Here is a 26,250-nt window from a genome sequence, read left to right as displayed (position 1 = left end):
GCTCAGGAGGTCCTCCTGCCTCAGCCTCCCAAGTAGCTGGGACTAAAGGTGTGTGCCACCTCACCCAGCTAATGTTTTAAAATTATTATTTTTGTAGAGACAGGGTCTCTCACTTTGTTGCCCAGGCTGGTCTTGAACTCCTGGCTTTAAGCAATCCTCCCGCCTCAGCCTCCCAAAGTATTGGGATTACAGGCATGAGCCACTGTACCTGGCCCATTTGTTACATAAAGGATTAATGGCCCTGTCATGGACTTTCACATTTTTCTTCCATTTCTTTCTTCTGACTTGAAGGAGCCCTTTCCTGTGTTTGGATATTAACTCTTTAATGACAAAATAAATAGCAAATATCTTCTCCCAGTCTGGGTCTTGCCTTGTAACTTTTAACCTTTTTTCAGTTACGCCAATTTTATTTTGTTTTGAGATGGGGTCTTGCTATATTGCCCAGGCTGGACACAAATTCCTGGGCTCAAAGGATCCTTCTACCTCAGCAACCTGAGTAGCTGGGATTAAAGATACGCACCACCACACCAGCATCAGTTTTAATTTAAATATGGTGTGTTTCAATTTTTTTTTTTTTTTTTAATAATTTTTGCTTGTGGGTCTTGTTTAAAAAATTCTACCAGGTATTCTTTTTTTTTTTTTTTTGAGGTGGAGTCTTGCTCTGTTGCCCATGCTGCACTGGTGTGATCTTGGCTCACTGCAACCTCTGCCTTCCAGGTTCAAGCAATTCTCCTGCCTCAGCCTCCCAAGTAGCTCAGACTATAGGCGTGCACCACCATGACTGGCTAATTTTTTATATTTTTAGTAGAGATGGGGTTTCACCATGCTGGCCAGGCTGGTCTCGAACTCCTGACCTCGTGATCCGCCCAACTCAGCCTCCCAAAGTGCTGGGATTACAGGCGTGAGCCACCGCATCTGGCCCCTAATTTTTGTATTTTTAGTAGAGACGGGGTTTCACCATGTTGGCCAGGCTGGTCTCGAACTCTTGACCTCAAGTGATCCGCCTGCCTCAGCCTCCCCAAGTGCTGGGATTACAAGCATGAGTCACCATGCCCAGCCACAAACATGTATTAAAACAACACTGAAGCACCCGTTAGTGTTTGTCATGTGCTAAGTGATTTACATGCAAAAATTTTGTCTGAAACACACAACCGTACTATAGGTTAGGTATTACCATTGTTACCCTACTTAACAAATAAGAAATCTGAGGCTCAGAAAGGGTTGGCAGCTGTCTGAGGGGAACAGATATAAAGTCAGCAGAGCCAGGACTCATAGGCAGGTTGTTCAGACCCCAGAATCTCTGCTGCCATTCCTGAGACAATCCGGACACGTCCTGGAGGGGATCAGGCTGGACACGCAAAGTGCCATAAGAGCTCAGAACCCGGGAAAGGGCACTGTGCTGTGGATGGCCCCAAGTGGCAGACCAAGGGGGAGTCAGAGCAAGTGAAGAGGCTTAGATGAGGGGCTGCCCTGACTGGAGGTCCTGTGGTTACAGGAGGAGGGAGAAGATCTGGAGGTGGGGCAGGGGTGCAAATACGCACACACACAAAGGTTCTTGCCCAGAGGTGTGCCATGAGGAACGTGATGCTGCCGGCGGATCAGCACAAGTAAACAAAGAAGGCCAGGCAGGAGGTCCTGTCTCCAGCCAGGTGGACCAGAGTGGGAAAAGAGGGAGTGGAGAGGGAAGAGAGCAGGAGAGGCTATGATGAACCTGTCCCTGACCAGCAAAGCCATCTCTGTCTTGTGGTTGGTGGGGACTGTCTCCTGGGCACCTTGGTAAAAGACTGGTGATTAGTTAGTTACAAGCTAAGCAGGGCTGAGAGTGGATGTAAAGGTGCCAAAGTAGCTGTTACCATCTCTGGGAACTAGTACAAAGTGAGCTTTTCATCTGCTGAAATCCTGTTTATGAGGCAGTAAAATCCAGAGCCAAGAGGCATGAATGTATCCTGGTTAGGGTAATACTCTCCTGGGCAAGGAACTGTGTGAAAAAATGCTTAGGAAAACCATCTAAAAAGGTAGACAGGCTGCACTGCGTGGGAATCGAACGCGGGCCTCCCGCGTGGCAGGTGAGAATTCTACCACTGAACCACCAACGCTCCAGCTGGCAGGATGTTTTTAGTTGAGGCCACGACCTGTAGGATGGAGTGGTTCCTTTGTAACGGGCTTGACTTCTTGCCACATAAGCAGAAAGGTGGCAGGGGCTGCTGGGTTCTAATTTAGAGGAATAGGCACTGACTTTTTTTTTTTTTAAATTGAGATATAATTCATATAACATAAGATTTCACATAACAAAAAATTCACCATTTTCAAGTGTTCAACTAGGTAGTTTTTAGTACATTCACAAAGTTGTGCACCCATCACCTCTATTTAATTCTAGAACATCTCTATAACCCCAGAAAGAAACCAGGCATCTGTAAGCAGTCAGTCCCAATTCTCCTGTTCTTCAAACCCAGGCAACTGTTACTCTTATTTTCTGAGTATGGATTAAGAGGCACTGTGAACTTCAAACAAATAGAGCAGAAGGTGAAGCTGTGTAAGTTCTATATCTTAACTATTTATATATATTAAAAACTGGAAAAAATACATCAAAATTTGAATATTCATTGCCTCTTGGGGATAGTCTTGTTCTTTGCGTTTTTCTCTACTTTCCAAATTTTCTAAAATAAGAATTAGAAAACCAAAATCAAAACACTCATATTTTAGTGAGAGGTCACAAAATATGTATCCCCGAGTCTTCTAGTTTCTCCCAGTAAAAAAAGCTCCTCCCTTTGAAGGCCTGCACTAGCTTGTAAGTTAACTTACTTCTCCAAGTTTTCTTTTTCCAGGAGCTGCCAAAAATCTTTCAGCTGCTGCATTGGCCGGGAATCGAACCCGGGCCTCCCGCGTGGCAGGCGAGAATTCTACCACTGAACCACCAATGCTCCAGCTGAGTGCTCTTCTGCCTCCAGCTGTTTTGTTGCTCTGATTCACAGTGGTGATGACACAGCTGTAACCTGACACCTGAGATGGGTCCAGCATGGATAGCTGCTGGATTTTACCAGCCAAACCCATGGGAGGAGGTGGGGCATGCATGCTTGACATTCTGCTCAGCTGTTCAAAAGAAAAGTCCATGAATGGCAATGGGAGAATTCTCAGCAATTCTTTTGGCTCCTGTGGGCAGGTTCCAGACCTTACTCTGTTATCCTTAAAGATCTGAGTAGGTTATACCTCAGTTTACTCTCTGGCTGCTTCGGCAAAGGAGGACATCACCCCAAAGCTGATCAGTGACCTCTTGGTGAGGACAGAGACCCAAGAAATACAAAAGCATCAGGGTTCTAGATGACATCTGGAGTCAAATTCCAGATGCCAGTCGGCATAAATGTGGTTTCTTTTTTCTTTTTTTTGAGATAGGGTCCTTCTCTGTTGCCTAGGTTGGAATACAGTGGTGTGATCACAGCTCACTGCAACCTCTGCCTCCTGGGCTCCTGGGCTCGAGTGATCCTCCCACTTTAGCTTCCTGAGGAGCTGGGACTATAGGCGTGCACCACCATACCCGGCTAATTTTTGTAATTATTATTATTTTTTTTTGTAGAGATGGGGTTTTGCCATGTTGCCCAGGCTGGTCTCAAACTCCTGAGTTCATGCTGATTGCCTCAGACTCCCAAAGTGCTGGGATTACCCAGACTGGCCATAAATGTGGTTTCTTATAATGCGGTTTTCTTTACCTTACAGGTAAACAAGAAAATTATGTTAGAGGAGTCTGAAAGGAAAGCAGAGCAACTTCACTTTTTAAAGGCACTTATTTGGGCAAGAGGATTTTCAAGTACAGAATAAATTGAAGCTAGAGCTTTCTTAACTTTCCCACCCTGAGAGTGACCCGCATGGTAAAGGCAGCCAGGCTTCTGGGCTGGGTGTCTATGGTCAAGAACCAAGTGCCCCCTGAATCCTGGTACTCCTCCCACGCTCCAAACCTTCCCGCCCTGAAAACAACTCTTTCCTGTAGCTGAACCCAGGAAAAAGACGAAGGAAAGGCTTCATGGTCTTTGAGGCAGGAAGGGTTAAGATCATGGCTGCTGGAGATAGCCTGCCTGGGTTCCAATCCGGTTCCAGCCCTCACTAGCTGCGAGTGTGTGGCCATGCTACTCAGCTTTCTTGTGTCCTGTCTGCAGAATGGGGGAGAACCACCACTGCCACTGTGCTGGGTTGCTGCTACAATTATGTGAGTGACATATATAAAGTAGTCCTGGTTGCTTAAGTGAGGCCCCAAGGCAAGTCCTATGACTTCTGGCTCCCTGGGCCCCTGACAGGAGGTGAGGGGTAGGGACGGAGTCCACTCACCACTGGCTGTGCCCTCCTGCTTTGGCAGGGCATCGTCAGGGGTGGGCTCTACCTGCCTCTGCCCAGGTCTCGGCTCATCGGGCTCGTCGTCCTCGGGGGTGACCAGCTTCATCAGGCTCTGGTTGCACACGTTGGCCACTTCTTTGATGCCTGAGTCCACTGATGTAAGGAGCGTGATCTGGTTTGGATGCCTGTCCCTCTAATCTCTTGCTGAAATGTGATTCCCAGTGTAGGAGATGGGGCCTGGTGGGAGGGGTTTGGGTCATGGGGGTGGATCCCTCACAAATGGCTTGGTGCCCTCCCCATGGTACTCAGTGAGTTGAGTGAGTTCTTGCTCTATTATTATTCATGTGGGGGCTGGTTCTTTCAAAGAGCCTCGCACCTCTCTTGCTCCGTCTCTTGCCATGTGACCTGCTGGCTTCCCCTTCGCCTCTGCCATGACTAAAAGCTTCCTGAGGCCTCACCAGAAGCCAAGCAGACGCTGGCACCGTGCCTCCTGTACAGTCTGCAGAACTGGGAGCCGAAGGAACCTCTTTTCTTTATAAATTACCCAGCCTCAGGTATTCCTTTACAGCAACACAAAATGGGTTAATATAGAGTGGCCCCAGCCAGGGGAGGCTTCTCTGAACCTCGTATTCCTAGTATGGAGCTCAGTTGTCTCAGGGCTATGTTAGGCAGACAGGCTGTCCGAACTGAGTCCCTGCTCTCCTTGCCATACTGGTGCCCCTGTGAAATGCGCCTATTTCTTCTCTTAGGACCCCTTCCTAAACCCTCCCACCAACGGGATTTCACCAGCCCAAGGTGGGGCAGCGTGAACTCAGATGGTTGGAACTTTGGGGTCCCGGAGAGCTGCTCCAGATCTGCAAGTAACCAGGCAAGGTGTGGGGACAGCCAGCATCAGCCCCGGGTCCCTGGCTTTCCTAATCCACGTTTGGCTCCACTTCTTCTTCCCGAACTGCTAGGGACTATGGAAGTGTGATGGATCCTGAGAGAGCCCCCAGCCCCCAGTGCAGGGTCCCTCAACTTCATAATCCCTTTGGGGCTTCTCTCAGTTATTCTCTCCCAAAGCAAAGGATACTTTTCTTGCGGTCATCGTAGGCCAGGCAAGGCAAGACAGCAGTCAGGATCCCGGAGGAGTAAGGCAGCATGACGCGGCCCGCCAGCTGGATGAACTCCCGCATCCAGCACATGGCTGTCAGCTGGATGAGGTCATCTGGAAGGGGAATCAGGGGGTTCAGAGGGACCAGCACACGCAGCCCGAGTGCTCCCTCCCACTGACCATACACGTGGGATGGGGCTGGCAGCCTGTGGAACCCAAGCGCCTGACGGCTTCCAGCCTCACCAATGCTCTATTACATGTGTGCTTTGCCTTCCAAAGGTGGAGACACAGGCTGGGACGGAGCAACAATCCTGTGCTAGACTGTAAGGGCAGCTGCATCCCTGCCCCTCTGCACTGGGACTCTGCTCCTCCTCTCATCAAGAAGTGGAATTAACTTCTCCACCCCTTGAATCTGGGCTGGCCTTGCTTCTTTGGCCAATGGGACGTGGTGGGAGTGATGATGTGGCTGGTTCAAGCCTAGGGCTCAAAAGGCCTTGCTCACTTCTACTGTCTGTCTTGGAATCCCACTGATGCCATATAAGCATGCCCAGGCTAGCCTGCTGGACAATGAGACATGTGGTCCAGCTGCCCCCATGGTCCCAGCATGACATGAGCCAGACAACTGCCAGACATGAGTGAGGCCACTGTGGCCCATTCACCCCAGCAATCCTACAGTTAACAGCAGGTACTTGACTGAGCCTAGCCAAGCCTGGCCCAGGTGAGTGGAACCACCCAGGCGACCCACAGACTCATAATAAGTGACTGTTGTTTTAGGGAATGACGTTTTGTGGTGGTTTGATACTCAACAGAAGTGAACAGATACATAATCCCAAGCTCCAAGCATTTTAAGTCTCAGGGCTAAGGCCAAGTTCACCAGCAAGGAAACCTCCAGATCTTACTCCACACAGGCCACACACATCAGGTGAAAGGACCTCTGTGTCTCTGTGGTGACAGAACCCAGACCTCCCTCTGTGAGACCCAGCGCTCCACCTCTCCCAGGGCCCGCTGTCACACTGGCTAATATTCCTTCCAGGAATCTCCCCTGCCCCCTCACTGAAGCTGAGATGGTGAGAGGTGCTTCTGCGGAGGTGGCAGTGGCAGTAGTAGTGGCAGCTGTGGCTGTGGGCCCTCCCCTCACACTCACCCGTGGTCTGGCAGTGGATCACCAGGATGTTGGCCATCTCAGCAAACTTCACACTGGAGGGGTTCTTCTTAATTTCTTTTAAGAATTCTCCAAGAACAACCTCACACCTATGAATAAGAACAGGAAAGTGGAAACAGCGAGGGTCAGCCAGGGCTGGAGGAGCCTCAAACCAGCCCCATTTCCGTGCTGGGTCAGCCATCCAGAGGGTGGCTTTTGGACTTGTCAGGTGATCATTTTCAGATGCTGGGGGTTGATGGGCTCTTGGCTCCTCAAAGCGGGAAGCACAAGAGCCAGGAAGAAGAGCTGATTTCCTGCCCTCCTGCCGCGGCCTGTCTGTGGGCATGAAGTGCACGGGCACAGCTGGGGGTGGCGGCAGGCAGCAGCTTCCTGCCCCTCACTCCACTCACATTTTGCGAATCTCTTTGCCATTGTCGCCCAGGATCTGGAAGAGTCCATCCAGGATCTCCGGCAGGTAATCCAGTAGGTTAATGTCTGGCACCGACTCCAGAACCAGGATCTGACCGGGGAAGGGAACAGCAGGGGAGGAACAGCTCCAGACCCGTCTCCCACTCACCAAGCCTCTGGGACTGGGCTGTGGGAAGGGGACCCTGCTGAGACAGCATTTCCCTACAGTGCAGGCGTCCCATGCGGGAGGAGGGTGCTGGCAGGGACAGCCAGCATTTTTTGTTAAATGTGCAGGGGAATGGCAATTTGACTCTAAGGAAATTTGGATGCCCAGGGGAGAAGGGGATGGATGGGGAAGGACAGACAAGGCTAGAAAAAGTGAGATTGCTGGAAGTAGCACTGCTGGCTTTAAAGGAAACTCGGGTGTTTTCTGGGACAAGGAAAGAACTGGACCCCCTTCAGGGTCAACAAGAACCTGACCCCTTCAGGGCCAACATGGTGGGTTTTGGGGGCAAAACTGAATAAGGTGTTTTTGAATTATCAGGTGTTAATGGCTATTCGAGGGAGAACATGGAAGGTTCCTATAGCCAAAGGGCCTGGCAAGAGTGTGCTAGAGAGCAGATTTCCAAACTGGAGGCTGGAGAAACAGTGTCCAGCCAGGCCTTACCCAGGAGATGATGAACTGCCGGGCATACTGGTTGTTGGAGTAAATCCTCTCTCGCAACAAGGGGATGAAGCTCACCAGGTCAAACTTGTTGCTCTCAGTCACAATGTCCTATGGATCAGAGGAAAGTGAGCTGCCGTGAGCCCGAGACCAGGGCTGCCTGACCTTGCTGAATCACCTGCCCAGGGCTGGCTCCAGCGCTCAGGCGGCCACCAAGGAAAACGGCAGACCCTGAGCTAGGAATAAGAGGTCTCTGGAGTATTCATCCTGTCCCAGTCCACAGGACATGCAAAACGGGTAGATTGAAAGCAGGAATCAAAGTCGAGAGAACCAACTGAATGGCAAGACCCTACTCTCTGTGGTCTGGATGCAATGCCCGGGCCCCTGCTGTCAGGGCCAGGGTGGTGTGGAAAGTGACAGGCAAGCTTCTTTGCTCTAGGTGGCGGCAACAAAAGGGGACATTTCAGGTGATGGCACAGTTCTGTATTTGATAGTGGTGATCGAGCTCTATATTCTTGTCATAGAACTGCACACCAGGGAGTACATGTAAATTTAAAATATATTTTAAATTCAAGAAGAACATTCCCAATGACAGAATTTCTAAGCTTTACAGACGGGAGAAATAGATTGTAGAAATACAAGCGGGGACAAAGTACAAATACCTTCAAAAGGCGGTCTAGGAGCTCAGATCCGCTTTTCACATTGGGGTCTGGGTCGGCCGCCAGCTGCAAGAGGCACAGAGGGGGAGGGACACAGAGGCGAGGGTCATGGTCGGATGCAAGACAAGGGATTTCCTGCAAATCCACAGCCGAGGCCTTGGTGCAGCCCGGAACATCTAGCAGGCCCCCCTTTCAACGAACACATTTGAGAAAGGCTGGGAAAGTGGGAGTGGGTGCCATGGAGTTGGCTGAGGAGCAGATTCAGGAAATACCCTTCTGTTCAGGGACTTCTCCCGTGACCCGCTGGGGTTCCTGTTCCCTGTCGCGACTGGGTCACAGGGTTGCTTCCTGTCAGCCTTCCCCAGGAGTTTCCAATCTTAAAGCGCTGGGTCCTCATTCCACTCCTGGAGGAGGGGACAGGGTAGCCGCGAGGCTGATACTCTAGAAACTTCCATGGCATTCTGCAGGGGCAGCAGCATTGCAGGGCTGCTCCGCGCCTGGGAGGGGAACTCCACCAGGCTGCAAGAGGCACGGAGGAGAGCATGAGCTTTTTCTAGGGCACTTATGAGCTAGACTAAGTGCGGCCCTCCCTAAAGGGGAAGTATGGTCTGGACGATGGCGTCAGCATCACCCTCTTCTACCAGGGAGGTGAGTGTTTCACAGACTATCAGTTTCTTCCCTCTACTGTGTGGCAGACTGATACTTACATCAAATGCAATCAAAATGAATTAAAAGAGAAATGAAAAAAGGTATAAATGCAAGTCCATTAAAAATGATTAGATTCAATAGACAGTTAATTGTCCCTTGCAGCCACATGCTTGTTTGCTCTGCTTGCATCTGGGAAAAAGGGTCCAAGGTTCCAGAAGGTCAAGTGAGGTGGGTGAACCAAGCGCAGCCCAGCGAGGAGGAGGAGGGCAGTTACCTTGCTCAGCCCGTCAAAGAGCACGTTGAAGTGGGGCAGCACAGCACCCCGGGCTACCTTGACGATGTTGTAGAGGGCCTCGCAGGCATAGTAGCGCAGCCTGCTGTCTGCATCATTGAAGCAGGTCAGCACTGGCTCAATCAGCTCCTTCAGGTAGAGCCCTGAGTCCTGCGAGGGGGCAGGAGGAGGAGAAGACAGATCAGAATAGGTCAGAGCCCAGGCCCTGCAGCCTACAGTGCCAGCTGACGTCCCAGCTCCCTTGAAGGTCCTCAGGCCTTTGTGTGAGGGCTGGGCTCAAAGACCCTTCCCAAGCCTGCTTCCCAGGAGAGGGTCCATGCCTAGGGGACCAGGCTGCAAAGCCACAAAGCCAGCCTTGCTGGTCTCAGGTGTGGACAGGGTGGTAATAAAACGTAGGTCTGCAATGCCCTGTTGGGTCTTGAGAAGGGAGGCATCTGGATGGCTTGGCCAGCGTCAAGGCCAGGACTGGTATGTCTGTCCCTTGGGTGAAAGGCCCACCTTGCCCAGTGCGATGGAGCAGGCGGCCAGGCCGATGAGGCCCCCTTTCCGGCTGTGGGGGTGCTGAGACAGGGCAAACTCCTGGGACAGGGTCTGGATCACATGCTTGATTTGCACGGTATTGTTCTGGGCCACGAACTCCCGGACCAGCCTGGAGAGAGAGGAGAGAGGGGCTGTGGGAATCAGGCTATCTCTGCTGTGGCCTCCAGGGCCTGGGGCAGCAATGAGGAAGGGAGATGACCTGTTTGGAAAGAGGAAATGGGAGACAGGCGTCTCAGGGCAGGTCTCAGTTCTGTTGCTGGCTGAGTCATGGTTGTTTCCCTATTCTGGGTCTCAGTTTCCCTTTGTGTACAATGGGATAAGGAACAGTGGTGCTATCTCACTTCTGGGAATCTGAGAGAATGCAAATCAATGTGTCACTGGGGACCAAAAAAGTGCAATGCATTATCAGCTGATCAACTGTCTTTATGCAACACTTACTCAGCTTTCCATTCGTGCATCTCAGAAATTCTCTGCGTCTGAGCGACTATTTCCAGGGACGTTGCTGGGACACATAGCTGAATCAGGCCCCAGTGTAATGGGTAAGATCCACATGCCAACAAATAATTGTAGCAAAGTGGCACCAGTGATATCACAGAAGCGAGAAAATGCAAAGGGCTTAGTCTCCTCGGGCCATCCAGGAGGGCTACAGGGAGGTGCCAGTTGAGTCAGATCTTAAAAACAGTAACAGGCACTTTCCAAGTAAAAAAAGGAAGGCAGGGCACCTCGGGCACAGGGAAGAGCCTGGCCAAGGCCACGCGAGCTGACATGGCATATCTGGGACAGGATGAGGGCTCCAACGTGTGGAAGGAGTGGCTAGAGACAGGTAAGGAAAAGATGAGCCAGTGAAAGTTTTCCAGCAAGGGATGACATGCTCAGCCCCATGTTCCAACTGGACATCTCTGGTGGTGGCTTGGAGAAGCTGGGCTGGGGCAGGCATGGGTTTGACGGGAGACTGATGCTGGGGACGTTCAGGAGAACACTGTAGCTATGGGGTAAGGAGGTCCTGAAATGTGACTGAGGCAGTGGGAAAGAGCAGCGGGGACTGTTTCTAGAATTAAATGGAAAAGCATTAATAGCTGATATAAGAGGAGAGAGGAAGGTAGGGTAGACGGTGCCCCCAGGTGTCTCCCTGGACAGCGATGCTGACGGGGAGAGGAGCAGGTCGGAGGGAGGGTGCCTTCGTGGAAAGGAGGGGCTGCTGGTCACCCAGGGAGGATGACTCCCCAGGCAGACCCTGCCCTGAGTGGAGGAGCTGAGGGAGGCCTGGCTCCACAACAGACTAGTCTGTTTTCAGAGCCCCGTGGACACAAAGGCCAGGCCTCTGGCCTCCCAAATCTCACATGGCATGTGGTGGCAGGAGCACCCCAGATCACTGATGGAGGAGAGGCAGCTGGGGTGGTCAGGGAAGTTTTCCTGGAAGTGGGATGGAGCCAGATCTTCAAGGAGGCAGAAGGGAAAGAAACGGGTCTTCCTGGCAAAAGGAGACCTGTTAGCAGAGGTGAGGATGCGGAAGTAGCCAACCTTGTCTGGGGTCCCAGAGAACAGAACAGCAGCGGGATGGGCTGCTGGTGTTAACTGGGGCATCTCCAGTTAGAAGAATAGATTTCACGTACCAGGGAGCTGGGCATATGAAAGACTGTCTTAAGGAGCCTGGAGATGCTTGTGAAATGAGGACAGGAAGCATGAGGGATGACACTGGTGGAGCCACTGAAGGTGAAAAAGGGCAGTCTAGAGACCTCAGACTTTAAAAAGTAACTGCAGGCACTCTCTCTCCTTGCTTTGCATCCAATCATGGCAGGTATCTTGCTCACCTGTTCCACAAATGGGGTCTCAAGTTGACTTGAAGAATTTTAAGAACAGTCATGTCCAAAAGGTGTCCATTAGTCTGTGTGGTTCCAGCTCAGGAGCTTTCTAATAATTAGAGCTATGACTTTCTAGTAATTAAAACCAAATGTGCTGTCCTGTGAGACAGTGAGCACTCCGGCAAAAAGGCTGCTCAAAGAGGGACTGGGCAGTGGTTTGGTAAAGATTTAATACACCCAATCATATGGAGCACTTATTATGCGACAGGGACTGTTCACGCAAGAGGTGACAAAATAGGTCTTGCTCTGGGCTGGTGGATGTTGGAGAGGAGATGGGTGCTTCAGGAAGGAGCTGTACAAGTGGCCTGTGAGTTGCCCCCTGCTTTCATCTTTATGGGACTGGGACTGTGGATGAACCCAGAGCCTCTGGATAGAATGTGAACTCTAGTTCATAGGCCCCAACTCTCAAAGCAGTGTACTAAGGCCTGGCAAGGATGGTTCTACATCAACTTGTTTGGTCTCCCAAACTGGACAAACCAGCCAGGTGAGACCCAATCATCTCTCAGAGTGCCTGTCTCTAAGTATTGACAGAGACAGCCCCTTGCCAAAAGCCCTGCAGATGCTCTACCAAACAGCTGGAGCATTGGTGGTTCAGTGGTAGAATTCTCGCCTGCCACACGGGAGGCCTGGGTTCGATTCCTGGCCAATGCAATGTAGTGTTGCTTTTTCTGCCTTTTCCTGGCCAGTTTTCCTCACAGAGAGATCCTGCTAGAGGAGCCAGTCAGTCTCTCCAACTGCACCAGACCTGCAGCAGCCAAGGGTGCCCACAAATCTGGAACCACACTTCTCTGCTAAATGCACACATGAGAGCTGCTGCGTTCTCCAGAGAAGCACTCACTATGGCTGTAGAGCCATGAACTTGATGCCTTCACCTTAAGGGGACTCCTGTTGTGCTGTCCTCAGCCTTGGCCAGTCTTCCGCAGGAAGCTGGCATGAAACCCGAGAACAGTAACACAGTTTAACACAAGACTAAACGCAGAATGTGGTGGGAGGACTCAAACAGTAACACAGTTTAACACAAGACTAAACGCAGAATGCGGTGGGAGGACTCAAACAGTAACACAGTTTAACACAAGACTAAACACAGAAGGTGGTGGGAGGACTCAAACATCAGAGGGGAAAAAGCCCCCCAAAGTTTTAATATACTTTTGCTACCAAGAAAGACTCAAGCTCTAGTTTCTGTCGCAAGGTCTGAAGGCAAATCAACTGGACATGCACATCCTCCTGCTTCCTGCCTTCTCCCTCCTGCTCTGCAGCCTGAGTGTTCCATTCTTGCAACTGTGCTGATGTGGTAGCATCAGAGACTGGCTTCATATTCTGTTAATCAACTTATATGCAACGAGGCCCAGGAATGGGGTTAAAGGGAGGTGTGCACACAGCTGCTCACATCTGGGGTATTGGTGGTTCAGTGGTAGAATTCTCACCTGCCAGGTGGGAGGCCTGGGTTCGATTCCTGGCCAATGCAGCAGCAGACCTCTTTTTAATCCTAAGAGACTGAATTTAAGATTTCACACTGCCTAAAGAATTTATAAATCCACTCTGAGAACTGAGAATGATTTGTTTCTAGTTGGATTTCAAATGCCTTTGATGAAAACACTTATTTTCCTAAATTCTGCGAAGATCTAGAACCTGGTCTCCTTGTTCTTGAAGAGTTCGGGATGTGGGATGCACCAAGGCCCGCTAAAGCAGCTGTGCCTCACCATGCCTGCCCAGACAGCCTGCCCAGGAAGCCAGGACATGTTTCCGCTTGGTACAAGTTACAGCGGCACTAGGAGTGGGAGTGGGGACATCCTCGAGGCTTCAGCAAGGGGTCCAAAGGAAAGCCAACCTGCATGGCAGCGCAGGCCACCCTGGAGCCACCTCCTCTCCCATCTCCTTGTTTCAGGTCACAAACATTCCCCGAGCAACTGGAGAGGGGACTCCTCCTGTGCGACGGCCAGTGGATGAGAGCTATTCTCTGCCCCCAAGGAGCTCTCTGCCAGGGTGGGAAGAGGAGGAAAGAAGAGAGGGCTTAAGGAATACTGTGCAAACAGAAAAAACACTTGGTAAGAAGAGTATGAGGTGAGCTGGGGCAGGCTGGAAAGAGAAAGACCGGTGTCTGCTGGGCAGGGATGTACTAGGGCTCTATAAGGGTCAGCATTGTAGATGGGTTTTGAAGGATGAATAGGTGTTCGTTCTGGAGCTGGTTAGGATGAGGCTGAACAAAGGCTCAGAGGAAGGAGGAGCAGGCATTTGGTTTGGCAGAAACAAAAGCCACAGGTGGAGGGAAAGTAGGTGACGGGGTTGGAAAAGTTGCTCCCAGTCATGGAGCATGAGAGCATGGACACTTGGCAAAGGGACTGGCATTTAGCCCTGGTGGATGTGAGGAGCTGCAGAAGACCATGAGCTTGCACGTGGTGTGAACTTTAGGAAGGGCAGTCTGCACCAGTGGGTGGTATGGGTTTGAATGGTGCTTAGGAAGCTTTGAAGAGTACGAGGAAAGTGGCTCTGATGATGGAGTGACAGCCTGCAAAAGTTAACAGGGCCTCCTCAGGGAGGCAAGGGGGATTTCTGTGCTAAGCATTCCCTCCCCACCCCCCTCATCTTTGCAAAGAGCAAATGTCTTCTTGCTTGGCACCAGCCGGAAGGCCTCCCCCACCACAGTCCTACTAGGACTCAATTCAGAGCACCCCAGGCCACTACAAAAATGACAGCCTATTCAGGCCCTGTGGCCCCAGGAACTCCAAGTTTCTACTGTTTCTGCCCCTGCACTTAAGGGTAGAATATTCTTCATCTGCAGGAAAACAGGCGTCAGGCAGACAAACGATGGCTGGAGGGAAAACCATGGAACATGTCCTCACCAATATGTCAGTCTGGAGAGCATCGGGCCTGGGGTCAACCCCTGGGCCACCGGCAGGAAGAATCTGTTCCACGAATCAAGCCTACCCTCCTTATCTGACACTTGAGGCAAGGAAAACAGGGCCAGGCCGACCTCTGATCTCTGCAGCCTTCCTGCTGGGCTCCCAGCACAGGCTTCTACTCCAGCCAGGCCTGCCTTCTTACTGCGCCCTGCCTGGCCCATGCTGCACCTCCCATCTGCCCACTCTCTAGAAAAGCTCCTGGTCCCTTAAACATTCTACCCAGCCCTCAAAGTTCAGCTCAAATCCAACCCCCTGCCTTTCCCGATGATCCAACAAAGTGAGTGCAGAAGGACTCAGGACCCCTCATTCTGTGCCCAGCAACATGCTGTCGAATGTCAGCAGGTAAATTCCTTCTAATTCCTTCTCATGCATGATTCCTACCTCCACAACTCGTTTTTCCCTTTGAGACAGAGTCTCACTCTGTTGCCCAGGCTAGAGTGCAGTGGTGCGATCTCAGCTCACTGCAGCCTCTGCCTCTTGGGTTCAAGCGATCCTCCTGCCTCAACCTCCTGAGTAGCTGGGGTCACAGACACCTGCCATCACGCCTGGCTAATTTTTTCTATTTTTAGTAGAGACGGGGTTTCACCATGGAGGCCAGGAGCTCAAGACCAGTGATCCGTCCACCTTGGCCTCCGGAAGTGCTGGGATTATAGGCATGAGCCACCATGCCTGGACCCTCCACAACTTCTTGATAAAGTCCTTGAGGACTGGCACCATGTGTCTGCATCTCTAGCACTAGGCCTCTCTCCGAGTCCGGAACTTTGAGTGCAGTAGGTGGGGAAACACTTGTCAAGACCGGCAGGGATGACAGGCAGCTTGAGCTGCAGGGAAAACCTGGGCAAGACCCCACACTGCCATATTGGTGACATGGGAGTGCTTTGCAAACCCAAACCTAACCTGCTGGGTTAATCAGTATTGCATCTGGACGGTCCTCACCCTCTACTCTTATAGTCCAGGTTAGCAGGAGCAAAGGACACCATTACTAGGACCCAAAAATGCACACCAAGAAGGGCTCAGGTCACCAGAGCTGTGGCTGCTGGCCGGGGAAAGGTGCACAGGCTTGGATGACGCCTGAAGGGCAGCTGAAGGTGTGCTCTAACCCCTCGCTAGGTGCTCCAGAACTGCCCTAGTCAGCCAGCCTGTGGTGTGGTCTCTACTTCACAGGGCAAGTGCAGAGACAAAAAAAGCAACTACAAGGGGAAGCAGAGTAAGTGCAGTTGAAAACCTGGGCAGCCCCAGTTCCAGGTTTAGTGTCTCTTCAAAAGACCACACTATCCCTCCTTTCATCTACAGGTTGGGAGCCAGAGGTGGGGGATCTGAGGCTGAACTAGTTTTGAAGTTAGTATCTGGCCCAGAAACTCTCACGATCACAAATCCCTGGAGACCTTTACTAATGTGAAGGGCATGGACATCGCTGTCTTACACACCAGAGCAGGGAATCCACTTCTGCCTGGTTTCCTCCAAAAAGTGCTAAAGAACCCTGGCTGGAGAGGTGTCCTCTAGAGGCTGCTCAGAGCCTGGGTTCTCAGCTGGCCAGTGGCATTGCAGGATGGCAGGAACACCCACTCCCTAGAAGATACAAGCCCCAAGGGGGACCAACATCAAGCTCTTGACGCCACCCTCAATGTCTCAAAGACTGCCACACCGACTACCTGATAGGAGAAGCAGCCACGGACACTGCAAGACACATCTGGACTTTCATGAGCCAAGGGAGAGCCTGGGGCCATCCAGCACAGCCACAGGACCCCTTAGCTTAACTTTGTACCACAGCATGGTGACAGTCGCAGGAGACTGTCACAGGTCACACGAGGACTATTGAGTTGACCACTTCCTAAGCACTCACACTCTGCTGAGTATTCCAGGGGTCAGTTATTCCTTAGGACACCTCCTGCTGTAGCTATTATTATTTTACTCCCATCTTCCAGATCTGAAACAGTTGTAGAGAAATCAAGCCCCTTTCCTAGGGTCACGAAAGGTCTGAACCCTTGACATCTCCCAAGTCCATGTCCTTTCAACTATGTCACAGTCCTTCCCTCCCTCCCATCTCCCTAAGCCACTTCAGCTGCAAACCAACTGCACCCAATTACAGATGGCAATTCCCTTGTGCAGAACTAAGGCCCCCAAGTGAAACGTAGCTTTCTCTATACACTTTCACGCAGTGCTCGGTCATCGTCAAGGCATTCCTTCCATACACAGAGAGTACAGACGAGGTGCCTACTTGAGATGTTTTGAAATGAGGCTCTAGCGCTGGTCTTCCGTGAACGCAGGAATACACTGAGTAACCATCAGCTGAGTACTTACTATTTGCCAGGCAACGTGCTGCATGCTTTACATACAGGGTCTAATTGAAACCTTAAAACAAGCCACTGAGTTAAGTACCATTATACCCATTTTACACTTTGTGGAAACTGAGGCTCAGAGAAGTTAAGAAATATACACAAAGTCATGGAAGTTGTAGATGATGGATCTAAAAATCAAATCTAGGCTTTTCTAACCCCAAGATCTAAAATCTTATCCACTATGTTAGACTAGCCCCTCCCCAAATAGCACAGCTACCACCAGCTGGGTGCCCACTGTGTGCCAGGCACATGATTTCATTTAACTCCAATCCCATGTCATTTGGTGACGGCCCTACGTCCCAACCTCTGTCCTAGGTGGCAGAGGTTTTAGCCACTGAACTGAGGTTCCCATGTGTTCAGAGGGAACATCCTCAGCTGTAGGTGGGTTAATCATGACAATGACTTTACAGGGCTTTTACAGAATTAGATAAACACATTCTGTGCTCTGTACTGCACATGCTCAAATAACAGTATTAGTGCAAAGTCAGAATCAGAGACAAGCTGTGATCTTATACACACCACACGAGTTTGTGTTCATTCCATAAATGTTGGCTGGGCACCCACCAACCAACCTAGTTTGGGCCTAGGAATGAACTGATTAGAAATGAGCAGATATGACGTAGGAATGAGCATGTACTGAGCATATAGTGGATCCAACTGGTGGAAAAAACTACAAAGGAGAAGCAAGAGTCGGTGACAGCAGGAGGCTTGTTTTGATCTCGGTGACATTAGTTGTGACCACTGAATAAATGCTTCCCTCAGACTGTAACAAAACAGCACTAATTTAAACATTGGGACACAATTCACATACCATAAATTCACTCTTTTAGAGTGTAGGTGTCAGCAGCCTTTTGTGTATTCACAAAGTTGTGCAACCATCACCACCATCAATTGTAGAACATTTTTTTACGATCCCCAAAAGAAACCCTGCACCCACTGGCAGTCACTCCCCATTCCCCCGAGCCCTAAGCAAGCCCGAGTCTACTTTCTGTTTCTATAGATTTGCCTATTCTGGCCATTTTATATAAATAGAATCACACAATATGTGGCCTTTTATGGTTGGCTTCTTTCACTTAGCATAATGTTTTCAAGGCGCTTTTTTTAAAAATAAGAAATAAATAAGAAACCTGAGGCACAAACTCAAATGCTCACATGGGCCAGGCAGGAGATACGGGGGAAGCCCAGGAGGTAAAACAGGCTCTGGTTAATCTGCCAACAGGTGGCAAAGCTCTCGACAATTTGCTTTGCAGGAATGCGGGCCCCCAAAGCCACATCTCCCAAGTCCATAAGATAATCCAGAAACCTGAATTTCACTGTGAAATTTCTCAATTTAAAATACTTTGTGATCCAGGCCAAACCAAACAGGTCTGCTTGTAGGTTACAGCCCCCAGGGGCCAGCCTGTGACCCCGGGATTAAACAATTTAAACAGGGTCCCACTGCTGATAAACAGCCAAGCTGGGTGGAATTCTGACCTGCACTCCAAAAATTACCTTGAGCCACTGGGTAATAAATACAGTTATGTGCCACATAAGGACATTTTGGTCAACAACAGACTGCATATTCCACAGTGGTCCCGTAAGATGATAATGTTATATTTTTTACTATACTATTTCTATGTTCAGATGTATCGGGGTACACACATACCACTGTGTTACAATTGCCTAATTATTCAGCAGTCACATGCTGTGCAGGTTTGTAGACTAGGGACAATAGGCTGTACCATATAGCCTGGTGTGCGGCAGACTGCACCATCTAGGTTTGTGTGAGTAACTCTATGTTGTTCACACAATGACGAAATTGCCCAACAACACACTTCTCAGAATGCAACCCCCTGAGCAGTGGCTCACACCTGTAATCCCAGCACTTTGGGAGGCTGAGGCGGGTGGATCACGAGGTCAGGAGATGGAGACCATCCTGCCTAACGTGGTGAAACCCCATCTCTACTAAAACTACAAAAAAAAAAAAAAAAAAAACCCCAAAAATTAGCCGGGCGTTGTGGCGGGCGCCTGTAGTTCCAGCTACTAGGGAGGCTGAGGCAGGAGAATGGCATGAACCTGAGAGGCGGAGTTTGCAGTTAGCCGTGATCACACCACTGCACTCCAGCCTGGGCGACAGAGCGAGACTCTGTCTCAAAAAAAAAAAAAAAAGAAAAAAAGAATGCATCCCTCTGAAGCGATGCATGACTCTGGCACCTTCCCCACAGAGGTGGTAGGCTCCGAAGAACCAGGTCAACCTTCACCTGTCCAACTTTCACCTGTTCACAGAGCTCCAGGGACTCGCCTCCCCGACAGCCAGCAGGCAGGGAGGTGTGATTCAGGAGCTCTGCTCCCAGCAGCCCTCCCTGGGGCTTTGGGCTGTCAGGGAGCATGGCCTGAGCCACCTAGCAGGACAGTTACATTTGCTGGCTTTTGAACTCAAAGTTCACAGACAAGATCAGGTGTGTTCAGAGAGGTACGACCACAGACGGAACTCAAAGCTCAGGACCACTAGAGACTTGACCATGAATAGCGCTGTCTCTCCCAGCCAGCAGTGGGACAGTGGGGGCCCTGCCTCCACGACGCCTGGCAGAGCGAGCACCCACCACACTGATCTGAGTGCCTGCTAGCATTTCTCCCCGACACCAGACTCTTCTGGGAAGACAGCCTGGCATCTTCCCACCCTTTTCATTATGACTGATCAATGACCATACTAAAATTGAAAACCCACAAAACTGGCAACAGCCATGATAAAAATCCTAACCTGACTGCCTTATCCTATAGGAAATTGTGTGGTCCTGTGGGAATAAGGTTGTAGGGGCAAAAGTTCTCCAGAACTTTGCACAACTGGCTCCCAACATTTAGACAGTGTGGTCACCTAACACCACACTCGTGGTCTTAAGATTCTGGATCCGGGGGTCCTTCAGCTGAGGCAAGCATCCATCTCTGCATTTTTAGTGTCTGGGAAGCCTGTCATGATGATACAATCCCCTCTTATTAGTGGTTTTAACGCCTCACTGGAACACCATAGGCAGGACTGGCTCTGTCACCTGAGCTCTGGAGAACTGAAAGTGGCAGCTAAAACCACCGTGGAGAATTTCAAGTATGAAATTCCTTTTATTATAAGTATGTGCCCTTTTTGGTAGGGAAAACCAGTCATGCAGTGGGGATGTCTTCTGAGACACATGAACCTGAGTTTTCTTGCTAGGTTCTAGCTGTGAAACCATGGGAAGATTACTTAACCTCAAGGAGGCTGTTTCCTCATCTGTGAAACAGGGTAACACCACCACGCTCATAGGGCAGCCATGCAAAATAAATGGGGTGAGGGGTATACGATGGCCAAACCAAAGATAGCTTTTCTAGATCCTCCCAACCATCCAAAATAGGGCAGACAGCACTTTATATACGTGCACTCCCAGGCTTCACTATGATCACTGTGATGGACTGAAGAGTCCTCCAACCCCCAGATTCACATATTGAAGTTCTGATCCACAGTGTGATTGGATTTGGAGAGAGGGCCTATAAGGAAGTAATTAAGGTTAAAAGAGGTCATAAGGGTGGGGCCCTTGATTCCATAGGATCAGTGTCCTCATAAGAGGAGACACCAGGCTGGGGCAGTGGCTTGTGCCTGTAATCCCAGCACTTTGGGAGGCCGCAGTGGGAAGATCGTTTCAGCTTAGGAGTTCAAGACCAGCCTGGGCAACATAGTGAGACCCCCATCTCTGTAAAATAAATTAAAAAATTAAAAAAATTCAAGAACAACGCATTTGTTACTATGGGTCTTACTGAGCTAAAATCAAGATGTTGACAGGCTATGTTATTTTCTGAAGCTCTAGGGGAAAATCCATTTTCTTGCCAGCTTCTAGAGGCCGCCAGCATTCCTTGGCCGGTGGTTCCCTTCCATCTTCAAAGCCAGTGATGACTGGGTAAGTTTTCTCACATCACATCACTCTGACACTGACTCTTCTCGTTAGGGTTACACTGGGCCCACCTCGATAATCCAGGATAATCTCTCTATTTTTAAGGTTAGTGATTAGCAACCTTAATTCCCCCTTGCTGTGTAACATAACATATTCACAGGCTCCAGGGATTAGGGTGGGGCAAATATGGGAGGTTATCATTCCCCCTACCAAAAAGTGGTAAGAGCAGTACTGACAGATGACAACTATGTGATATACATATGTTAGAAATAATTAGGGCAATTATGTAACAGTTCTCTCTCTATATATACAGTTTATAACAATTACAATGTGCCCACTACTACACTAAGTACTTGATATGGTTTGGATCTGTGTCTCCACCGAATCTCTTGTTGAACTATAGTTCCCAGTGTTGAAGATGGGGCCTGGTGGAGGTGGCTGGGTCGTGGGGGTGGATTTCTCCCACGATGATGAATGGCCTAGCACCATCTTGGTGCTGTTCTTGTGATAGTGAGTGAGTTCTCAAGAGATCTGGTTGTTTGAAAGTGTGCAGCACCTCCCTGCTCACTCTCTTTTGCTCCTGCTCCCGTCATGTGGGACGCCTTGCTCCCTCTTTGCCCTCCATCATGATTGGAAGCGTCCTGAGGCCCCACCAGAAGCAGAAGCTGCTATGCTTTCTGTACAGCTTGCAGAACCGTGAGCCAAATAAATCTCTTTTCTTTATAAATTACCCAGTCTCAGGTATTTGTTTATAGCAGAGCAAGAACAGACTAACACAGCACTTTACAACATTAGCTCAAACAACTCTATGCATGTTATTATTCTTTGCATTTTACAGATGAAGAAATTGAGGCACAGAGGTTAATTAGCTTGCTCAGGGTCACCTAGCCAGTAAATGGGAGCTTGAACCCAAGTTCCAGAGCCTGCTCTTAAACACCATGCCACGCAGCCTCTCAGGAAATAGGGTATCTTAAAGGGGCCACTTACCTAAGAACAGGACTAAGCACTTTCATTTAGGGAGCACGTGAACTGACTCATTTACACTACATAGATAACTGCCAATATACGGAGTCTTCTTTTATTGGGCGTCTGCAGTCTGATTAATGAGAGATTAATTAATAGTCTGTGTTTACTGAGGGTCACTTTGACCAGGCCAAATGAAGAATATATTAAAACATACAATATCCTATGTGTATTTGACACATAGAAAGTGCTCAGACAAGCAAAATGCTGGTGAAGCACAGATAAATAAATCAGTATCTGTCTCTAAGCAATTTGTGAAACATATGTTCTGAAGAAGGCATCGAACTAACCAGCCATTCTTCATTCTAAGCATGACTGGAGAAGGCTGGAAACAGATGAGAGGGTCTTTGAGGCCAGTGCTTCTCAAACTTTAATGTGCACACAAATCACCCAGGGATCTTGTTAAAATGCAGATTCTGATTCCATAGGTCTGGAGCAAAGCTGCAGAGCCTCTAACAAGCTCCCAGGTGATCCTGATGCTGCTGTCTGTAGGCCACACTTTTGGGCAGCAAGGTCCTGAGCCTGCAATGTTATTTCCCCACCGAAAATGTATGGTCATTCATTTATTTGGACACCAAATGTCAAGTGCTGCCAGGCTAAGTGCTAAGGATAAACAAAACAGATACAGAAACAGAACTCTCTGCTCTTAAGGAGTTCACAGTCCAGTTAAGGCACTGGTGAGTTTCTCTAAATTCCACAAATCAAGGGCAATGTCCAGTACAAAATGAACTCGATCAAAGACAAAACCCTTACAGAACTGTCTGCAGAGTGAGAACAGATACACAGGTTGTGCTGGAAGCAACAATAATGTTGAGATGAATACCTCCCTCTTCAAGGACTCAACAGATGACTCAAGCTATAATAAAACCGGACACTCCTGAGAAGCAGAGTGGGTGAGGGATGAAACTAGGTGTCAAGGCAACTTCAAACCCAACAAAACCCCATGGACATGGAACCATGCCTATATATCATCTCTGGGTCCCTCTATTCAGTATGGCAATGTGCAATAAGACTTCGTAGCATTCATGAGAGTCAGGTATAAACAAAAAGCTATATAAAAGGAGCAGTCAAGAAAGTGGTGTCTGATGAGAGGAACAGGTAGATGGTTGTGGACACACTGAGTATGAGAGCTGAATGGAGGCAGGGTGGGGGGTTTCTTATCAAGGTCCAAACCCTTTAGTTTAGGAGGAAACTAAAATCCAAAGCAACATTTGGATTGCAAGCAGCACTTCTCAACCGGGACAATTTTGCTCCTTCAGGGGACATTTGGCAATGTCTGAAGACATTTTTGATTGTTACAACGGATGGAGTGCTACTGGCATCCAGTGGGAAGAGGTCAGAGACGCTGCTAAAAATCCTGCAAGGCACAGGACAGCCCACTACAACCAAAAATCATCTGCCCCAAAATGTGAATGGTGCAGAGGCTGAGAAACCCTGAGTTAAGGACTTTGCCCCACGTTAATGAATGAATGTCACACCATGGAATAGATTAGAGCAGGGCAACAGAGCATTGTGCAATGATGGAAACAGTCTATAATCTGTGCTGCCCAATATAGTAGCCAATAGCTACATGTGGCTCTTGAACACTTGAAATACGGGTAGTGTGACTGAAAACTAAAGTTTAATCTTTAATAATTTAAATTTATAACAGCTACGCATGGCCAACGGCTACTCTACTGGACAGAACAGAACTACAATTCACCTCTTCTGACTCCCAGACTGGTATTCTTCCAGTTTCACAGCCTGCTTCGTTCCACTTTTCTGAAATCACTCACTCACTTGACTTTAACACTAAAATTTGACTGGGAAAAAACCCACAAAAGTAAAATAATACTGCAGAAAAAAAAATAAAAAAAAAATAAAACACCCCCAGTTAAAACTTTCGCTGTTTTGTACATTGGGAAATAAAGTAAAATATCAGATCATTGTTACTCATACATGTAACAAGACTGCAGAAGCAAGAAAGGTCAAATTATTTCTACTTCCACTTGCAGGGAAGGGTGTTATAACACAGATAAAACAAACAACTCTCTGAGCCTTGAGATCACGAGGTTTCCGACCTGATTTCTCTACTTGGTCACTAACAATCTCCTTCACTTCTCAGAAGCTGGGTAAGAAACTAGGCTGGTCAGCATCACCTGCAAATTCTCCGGCTTCTGACTTCTCTCCCACCACAGAGACAACTCTCTGATCTGCTGGTTTGGGTGGCACCGCACCGAAGACTCACCATGTGCCATGCACTGTGCAAAGCACTACCCATACATGATGTCACTTCATTCTCATTGCAGCCCTTCATGGCACCGGGAGGTTAAAAAGCTGGGACCAAATCACACAGCCAGTCAGGAGTAAAGCGGGGACTCCCAGATATGGCTCCCAACCTGCTCTTAAATACTGCGCTAAGGTAAGGGCCTAAAAGCTGGGAAAGTAACCCTGGCTGGGAAGGCGTGAGGAGTCCCCCTGGGGAGCAGAGCAGTCAGGGGCTGCATAGCCAGGGAGGGGTCCTGGCGGCTCTTACTTCTCGATCTCCAGCGCTGCCACCTTCCGCTTTTCGTACAGCTTGTCATTGAGGGCGCGCACGATGTTAGGCGTGAGCGGCGCGAAATCCTTCTCGGGGTTCATGGTGGCACCTGGGGGAGCCTCGCGACTCCTTAGCCCGCGGCTGCCGGGGCCGCGCCGGGGCCAGGGGAGTCTGCAGCTCCGCTCTGCCCCCGGCGCCGGCGCATGGACCACGCCGCTCTAGGCTTGCCTGCCACGCTCCGCCGCCTCGCCCTGGAACCCGGGCCCAGACCCCGCTCCAGCACACCTGACCCTGGCCGCCTAACAACTCCCGCCCGGCACTAGCGGCACTCGCGGGACAGCGGCCATGTTACTCGGGTCACATGACTCTACAGCACTTCCGCCTTCCGTCGCGAGGACCCGCCCCTCGCCAGCCACGACCCCACCGCAAGTCGCAGGTGGATTAGCCACGCCCTCGCAAGGCTCCACCCACACTGCGCACACTATCGCGCCGCGCACACTATCGCGCCGCGCGCCAGATAGCTGCAGTGTGGTTTGAGAAGTGCTTTATTTAATGGGTGTGTAGCTCACGCCTAATTGACGGCACGTGGTGGGCTTCTGTAAACGTTCGTAAGACCGAATGGGTTCCTGGAGTCTGATTCACTTAACATAATTTATTCAATACTCACCGAATTCACTAGTTCATTCAGTAGTTGGTCACTTACCAATTTCCTAGATGCGGACGTTTCCCTAACTGCAGTAACACTGTCATCACTTTCACCATATTCTAGCCACTTGTATTATCTATTTAACGTTTTCCTCAAATCAACTCACTTTAAAAAATACCTTAAATCTCTTTTAGCTTTGCTTATGCCCTAAAATCATGAGTTTGAATAGGTATATTTTTTCTAAGACATATCAAAATAAATTCTCAATTAAAAATGGCACTACCTGTCTACCACCTAAGATCTCAGGTACCAATAGTGTCTGTCACTCCACCATTTGGGGGTGTGTTTACCATGCTCTGATGCCTAGGAGGGCTGGTTACAGACAGAGAGAAAGGCCCCAGATCTGCTGAGAGCGGGTCTCTAGATGGGTCCCCTGGAAAGCAGCCCCTTCAGATGCTTTGGGAATCACATTACATGGTGAAACAGAAATCCCAACTATGTGGCAAGATATTTAAAAGCAATTTATGGCCGGAATGTGGTAAACATGCAGTTAACAGGGAGGTGCATCAGCCTTTCCTATCATAAGCTTTCAGAGTCAACAGGGACTTAGAACAAGGCCTGGATTACAGTGGAGCTCAAAGAATAACAGTTTCAGAATGCATGGTGATACTTTTTTTTAATGAATGAAAAGTGCATACATAGGCCTTATAACAATCTTGAAAATGGAGTATTTTCCTCAACAGAAACAGGGACACAATGAGTAAAGGGCAAAGGTAGGCAGAATTCTAGGATGACCTCCAATATTCCCACCCCTTCGTGTTCATGCCCTGTATTATCCCCTTTCAGTGTGAACAAGACTTGTAAATATGATGGGCTGTGCGTCACTCACATGATTATATTATGTAATATTGCAGAAGAGATTTTGCAGATGTAATTAAGGTCCCTAATCAGCAGACATTGAATTAATAAAAAGAGAGATTAACTTGGGTGGGCCTGACTGAATCAAGTGAGTACTTAAAAGAGATTAGAAGAAATTTGAAGTGGAAGAGAGACTCTCCCGTAAGGACTTTAGTCATATGGCCGCAAGGGAATGAATTTTGCCAACACATCGAGGGTCCTTGGAAGCAGATCTTTCCCTAGTTGAGCCTCCTGATGAGGATGCAGCTGGCCAGCACCTTGATTTCAGCCTTGTGGAACCCTGAGCTGAGAATCCAGTTCACACTGGGCTCTCAACCCATGGAAACTGTGAGATAATAAATTTGTGTTGTTTTGCTCTCCTAGTTTTGTGGTAATTTGTT

At 49.3% G+C, this 26,250-nt stretch overlaps 1 protein-coding gene and 2 non-coding genes across 3 annotated transcripts in view; 1 reads left to right on the top strand and 2 right to left on the bottom strand.

Annotated features, from left to right (window-relative positions):
- VAC14 (VAC14 component of PIKFYVE complex) overlaps positions 1 to 24,665 on the bottom strand; it is a 112,885-nt gene extending 88,220 nt beyond the window's left edge. Inside the window, exons 1-9 of the mRNA XM_032157854.2 lie at positions 24,304 to 24,665; positions 9,727 to 9,877; positions 9,211 to 9,378; positions 8,292 to 8,354; positions 7,633 to 7,740; positions 6,968 to 7,077; positions 6,561 to 6,667; positions 5,396 to 5,530; positions 4,318 to 4,467 (exon numbers count right to left, since the gene is read on the bottom strand). Coding sequence (XP_032013745.1) covers positions 4,318 to 4,467; positions 5,396 to 5,530; positions 6,561 to 6,667; positions 6,968 to 7,077; positions 7,633 to 7,740; positions 8,292 to 8,354; positions 9,211 to 9,378; positions 9,727 to 9,877; positions 24,304 to 24,407 — 1,096 coding nt within the window. The 5' untranslated portion in view covers positions 24,408 to 24,665. The remainder of the gene's footprint in view (positions 1 to 4,317; positions 4,468 to 5,395; positions 5,531 to 6,560; positions 6,668 to 6,967; positions 7,078 to 7,632; positions 7,741 to 8,291; positions 8,355 to 9,210; positions 9,379 to 9,726; positions 9,878 to 24,303) is intronic.
- TRNAG-GCC (transfer RNA glycine (anticodon GCC)) lies at positions 2,851 to 2,921 on the bottom strand. Its single transcript has one exon. It is a non-coding gene; the product is annotated as a tRNA-Gly (tRNA).
- TRNAG-GCC (transfer RNA glycine (anticodon GCC)) lies at positions 12,211 to 12,281 on the top strand. The gene has a single exon. It is a non-coding gene; the product is annotated as a tRNA-Gly (tRNA).
- Positions 24,666 to 26,250: the final 1,585 nt, after the last annotated feature.

This window comes from Hylobates moloch, unplaced genomic scaffold (genome assembly GCF_009828535.3).
Source record: "Hylobates moloch isolate HMO894 unplaced genomic scaffold, HMol_V3 SCAFFOLD_6, whole genome shotgun sequence".
Lineage (NCBI taxonomy): Eukaryota > Metazoa > Chordata > Mammalia > Primates > Hylobatidae > Hylobates > Hylobates moloch.
Note: the sequence above shows the minus strand (reverse complement) of the source record. Positions and strands in the feature narration are given on the sequence as shown.